Source organism: Leishmania donovani, chromosome 11, assembly GCF_000227135.1.
Source record: "Leishmania donovani BPK282A1 complete genome, chromosome 11".
NCBI classification, from domain to species: Eukaryota; Euglenozoa; class Kinetoplastea; order Trypanosomatida; family Trypanosomatidae; genus Leishmania; species Leishmania donovani.
The window spans coordinates 503,470-509,374 of NC_018238.1; the positions used below are offsets into that span (position 1 = coordinate 503,470).

General features: G+C 60.6%; 1 protein-coding gene across 1 annotated transcript; it reads left to right on the forward strand.

Annotated features, from left to right (window-relative positions):
• Positions 1-2,239: 2,239 nt before the first annotated feature.
• On the forward strand, positions 2,240-5,905 carry LDBPK_111230 (ATP-binding cassette protein subfamily A, member 3, putative; the record flags this gene model as incomplete). The annotated part of the gene is made up of 1 exon (XM_003859050.1): positions 2,240-5,905. A coding segment is annotated over one exon (3,666 nt), but the record flags the coding sequence as incomplete, so codon positions are not given.

A 5,905-nucleotide genomic window follows, 5' to 3' on the forward strand; every position in this document is an offset into this window, starting at 1 on the left:
GTGCTGACGACGCACCACCTGGAGGAGGTGGAGGCGCTCGCGGACATTGTGGCGATCATGGTGCGCGGGTACGTGCGGTGCGTCGGCGACAAGGTGCACCTGAAGAACAAGTTCGGCAGCGCCTTCGAGGTGAGCGTGCGGCTCGCGTCGGCGCAGCACGCGGAGCTCTTTGCGTCGTTCATGCAGGCGGCGTTCCCCGACGCTGTGCGGAGCGAAGGCGAGGGCCGGCGGCTCGTGTACCAGCTGCCGCGCGATCGCGGCTTCGGCGACGTGTTCCAGACGTTCCAGGCGAACAAGGAGCAGCTGCACATCACGGGCTACAGCGTGTCGCAGACAGCCCATTCGGCGGATGGATTTTCCAGTTTTTCCTGGGGTCACGGTGTGGTAGTTGAGGGTAGCTGACGAAGGGGTGGTGAAATTGTGTTTTTGGTCAACTTGTTGCTGTGCATGCGTGTGCAAGCAAAGGCGTTGAAGCGGTGCGGCTGCTGTGCGTTCGCAATTTTTTTTGTTGGTTTGGCGCTGCTAATCTTCGTGTATGTTCTGTCAGCGCGCGTGCGGCACTCTTCTTGTGTCTTAACACTGCGGAAGTGTGCTGGCTCGTGGATAATTTTGACGGCTTTCATGCCAACATGCGAAAAGACAACGCCTGCGTGTGCGCGCGGCCGAGAGAATAGCGCCGAGGAGTATGCCTCTGCCATTAGGCGCGCGAAGTTGTTGCTGTGTCTCTCTCTCTCTCTGTGAGATTGCCGGCTGGAGCCCCTCTTCTGCTGCCTGGGTAGCGGCAAGCGCTACATGACTGGAGTTGCTGCTCAGCATTCTCGTCCACTAACTCTCGAGGAGGGGGGGCTTCCTATCCACAGTGGCGTGGAGCATTGCCGGTCCCGATTCGTTTCTTCGGACCCGCACTCAGTGCGTTGTCCGGTGCAGTCCTTCTTCACCATCCTCCATGCTGCCTCCGTTGTTGTTCCGCTGCTCGCTTGGCTGCATCTGTCCGGAGTATCCTCGACAACATCGCGGTTCTGTTACCGCTCACGTAACATCGCATGCGAATGAGTTGCCACATCGTCACAGGAAGAAACACACCAGCGCCACTAGCAGGAATTGGTGCCGAACGAGCTCGTCTTCAGAGCTCCTTGAATCGTGTATGTTGCTGGTATCCGGCGGCAGTGGAGGCCTCCTGCTCACACCCTTTTCGACTGCACTTGCCAACGGCTGCGTGCGTGGACGTCCATTGGTGGCGGTGGCTGATCAACCAACACAAAGCCATCATACGAATGCGCAGAGGCAAGAGCGAAGTGGCACTTGACTCTTACACAGACCGAACCCGCGTGGACGTTGCCCGGCTCCCGCGCGCGCGTGCGGGTGTGTGTGTGCCCGCGCCTACTGTGTGCGGGAGAATCGCGAGGTGCAAGTGCATGCGCGCACGAGCCTGTATGCGAGTGCTCCGTGTCTCTGACCTGCTGCCCCCTTTTTTAGTTGTTTTTTTTTATTTGTTTCGCACACTGGCAACTCGCGGCATCGCGTCTCGACACGCTTGCCACCTCCTTCCGCATCCTGCCGCTGCTGTTGTTGCGGCTCCCTTTTTCTTTTCAGAGTAGCGCACGCGTTTCGCCTCTTCTGCTTTTCTTGTGTGAGTCTGCTCGTCCTCAGCGCCCCGTGCACCGAGCCGTCCTGCGGGTCTCGCGCCCTGCGCCTTCTTCCGTGTGGCTATTGTTCCTCTCCGCTGGCCTCTGCACGCAGGTGCTTCTCTCATTCGCACCGCCCTCATTCCCCTTGTGCCCATCAGCCACTGCCGCCCTCTGTCCCTCCACGTTGCTTCGCGGTCGCTGTCACAGTGGTGGTAGTGGTTGGCGTGGTGCCTTCGCCTTATTCTTTTTTCTTTGCCCTGCCGTCGCGCTGACGCTTCCACGGCTAGATCTTAATCATGCATGACCCTGGCGCCTTCGATGGCTCGAGCCAGGAGAGGCTTATGCGCCTCTCGCTGAATTCCAGTGCTACTTTCAAGCTCGGCTATGGGAGGCTCTCTGCTGCCGATGATGCACCGCACGACCCCCTCGATCCAGTGCAGCCGACCGAGGGCGAGGTGGTGGCTGGTGCCGACCAGTACGACACACCCGATCCGGACGCGAGTCTGCACGCTGCGCTGTTGTACGTGGAGCCTCCTGCACCGGCTGCTGCGGGCGCGTCATGGGACGGCTTTGGCGCCTACGACGGAGAGGACGAGGATGAAGGCGAGACGATGGAGCCGGTGACCACCGCCGTGCACCCGCTTGGCGGCACCGAGGCGTCTAATCGTAGCTGGTACTCACCCTCGAAGCGGCGCGCCGGCTTGGGCGCGATGCGTCGCAACGAGCTGATGAGCCGAACTGTGAACCTTAGCAGATTAGACATGCATATGTCTAGTAATCTCTCATTGGGGGCCAGTAGGACGAGCACTGTGTCAGAGAAGGACACCTCCACGAACAGCGGTGGTAAGGGGTCCCCAGATGACAGCGACAGCTTCAGTGATACCTATGAGGTGCCCGCGCGCGCCTCTTTCGTGGACCAGCTGCTCGCTGTAGTAGAACGCTCGACGCGAGAGCTCTGGAGGCGTAAGTTGGACCTGCTTTTAGACATCACCGTGCCACTGATCTTCGTGGTCGTGTCCATTGCGTTGTGGGCCATCTGGGGCACGCAGTACAACGAGGAGATGACTTACGTTTCCACGAATCTGGAGTCTGGCAACATCGGTGCGGCCGGTCTTCGTGCACCGGCTACCTACGACTTCACGTGCATGAGGCAGCCAGAAGGGACGCCAACGTTGGCTGACTTCACACGCTGCAAGCCCATGGACTACACCACCTGCGATTCTGTCACGGGGGAGTGCAAGACACAGAGCATCATCACCTTCATCTGCGATGGCGACTCGAGCATGCTTCCGCTGCCGGAGGAATACGAGATATGCCGTGTATCGTACGACTGGGAGGAGCTCATCACTGCAGGTTTAAGCTACTACTGGCGATGGCTGTCAGCTGTCCCCACCCTCGACATGCTCATAGGTCTCCAGTGGACGGCTCTGTCTGCGTACCGCTATTTACTCCCTTTCATCACGAAAACGATGGCCGGGCTCGCCGCCAACACACGCTACAGTGCGATTCTGTGCAGCGGCCATTTGTACTTCGTAGGTGCGCGTGGCGTGACCTCGGAGCTGATTGCGTACATGAACAGGACCTCTGGACTATTTCAATACGTGACAGACTTTCAGGTGTACAGCAGCGTTGCGGAGGCTCGCAGCGCTGCGAAGCGCGGTGGCCGTGTATGGGCGATCGTGGAGCTGCGGCAGATCGGCGAGGCGGGGCTGGATCTTGTGCTGCATATGAACAACTCCGCCCTGCCGTCGTTTGCCACCACGTACGACGACGCGTACAGCGGCGGGGTGCTGTTTGACACGGCGGAGCTGTACATGCTATCCGGCTTCAACACGCTACAGCAGCTGGTGTCGGAGTTCTACCTGAACACATTCCACGACGCGCAGATGAACATGACGCAGATGATGGCGGCCACGGCCACTCCAGAGTACAAGCGCGTGCCTCTGATGGCGCAGGCGCGACAGGTACTACCGCTCATCTTCTCCCTTGCCTTTCTGTACAGCGTGTCGCAGCAGACGAAGCGCATCGTGCTGGAGAAGGAGCTGCGGATCCGCGAGGCCATGCAGATCATGGGGCTGAAGCAGTGGACGCTCTACGCGAGCGAGCTCATTGTGCAGATGGCGATATTTGTGCCGACGTGCGTGCTGTGCGTGGTGATGCTGAAGCTGACGTACGTGACGAAGAGCGACCCGCTGATTCTGTTCCTCATCTTCTGCCTCTTCGCCCTCACGACGATCCCGCTGTCCGGCATGATCGCTGCTTTCTTCAGCAAGTCGCGCCTGGCGTCGCTGGTAGCGCCGGTGGTGTACTTTATCCTTGTGATCCCGATGTTCGCCATGACCAACGCGCAGGGCTTGATCGTGACGTGGTTCTCTGTGTTCTCGCCGACGGGGTTTGCTGCGGCGCTGAATGTGTTCCTACTGCACGAGTCTGGGAGCGGGTGCGGCGCGGCGGAGATGATGTCGAGTCGCGACAACCCGACGCTGGCAGTTGTGCTTGTGATGCTGGCGGTGGACTGCTGCATGTACTACGCGCTGATGCTGTACCTGGACGCGGTCCTGCCGAAGCAGTGGGGTACGCCCAAGCACCCGCTCTTCTTCATCATGGAGCCGGTGCGGTGGTTTTCTGGACCGAGCGCGCGCGTGCTGGAGGGCGGTGCCGACGGGCGCGCCGAGAACGGCGTGTTCGAGACGACTGAATACTCGCTCGACTGTGTGTCGTTTCAGGGTATTCGCAAGGAGTACTCGCGCGGCGGCAAGAGGTTCGTTGCGGTGAACAACCTGTACTGGGGGATGCGCGAGGGCGAGATCTCTGTGCTGCTGGGGCACAACGGCGCCGGCAAGACGACGGTGCTGAACATGATGACGGGGATGGTCGAGCCGGACGCGGGCGACTGCTACATTTACGGCAGCTCTGTCCGCAACCAGCTAGAGAAGGCGCGCCAGCAGATCGGATACTGCCCGCAGCACAACATCCTGTGGGGCGAGCTGACGTGCCGCGACCACCTGGAGTTCTTTGGGCGTATTAAGGGGTTGCGCGGGTGGGAGCTGGAGAATGCCGTGTGCCGGATGCTGCACGAGACGGACCTGCTGGAGAAGATGGACCAGCCGGCGAAGAGCCTGTCGGGCGGGCAGAAGCGCAAGCTGTCGATCGCGGTCGCGTTTGTTGGCGAAAGTCGGGTGGTGTTCCTCGACGAGCCGACTGCCGGGCTGGACGTTGGCGCGCGGCGGCAGACGTGGGAGCTGCTGCGGCGCATGTCGCATTCATGCACGCTGCTGCTGACGACGCACTTCATGGACGAGGCGGACCTGCTGGGACAGCGAATCGGGATCATGAGCCAGGGGCGACTGAAGTGCTCTGGCAGCAGCCTTTTCCTGAAGTCGCGGCTGGGCGTCGGCTACAACATCGTCATTTCCGTTGATCCCGAGCTAGATCTCGATGCTGTGGATGAAGTGGTGCTTGGAACGGTGGATGGCGCGGAGCTGCTTGGGCGGAACGGGTGTGAGGTATCGTACCAGCTGCCTGTGCAGAGCGTGAGCCAGTTCCCGGCGCTGCTGAACGAGATAGACTCCGTGGAGGCGGACGGCATCCGCGGCTACTCACTGGCTGCGACGACGCTGGAGGAGGTGTTCTTGAAGGTTTCGGAGGAGGACATCTCGGGCCGTAGCGAGGCTGCAGCGCAGGAGGGCGTGGAGCTAATCTGGAACTGCGAGGTGGCGCCGTCAGCGCTATGGCTGCAGTTCCGTGCGATGATCGTGAAGCGATTCTGGAGCGCGCTGCGGGACCGCAAGATGCAGTGCTTCCAGATTGTCTGCCCGGTTGTGTGCATCCTGATCGCCATGCTGCTGAACCTCGTGCGGTACCGAGACCCTCAGTCGCTTACGTACAACTACTCGATGTTCGGGAACCGACCGACTTCTGTGCTGGACACATCGTTCTGCGACGCGATGTGGGGTGGCGCTCCGACGGGCGCGGTGGACTACGAGGTGAACGAGACTCACTTGACGGGTGCGCAGGCGCTGTCGGACTACCTGCTGGATACGTGGTACGTGCACGACATGCCGCGCTACGGCGCTGTGTCGTGCATTGATCGGAACGTGACGGCGCTGCTGAGATTTGCGGATGAGTGGCGCGGCACCAACGTGAACGTGTTCCTGTACAACTCCTCCTCGCACCATCAGGCTGGGCTGAACCTCGCAACGTACTACGACCTGTTCATCAAGTCCTTCCTCGGCCGCGACAGCGCGTTCATGCGGTACAAGGTGGAGCTGTTCAAC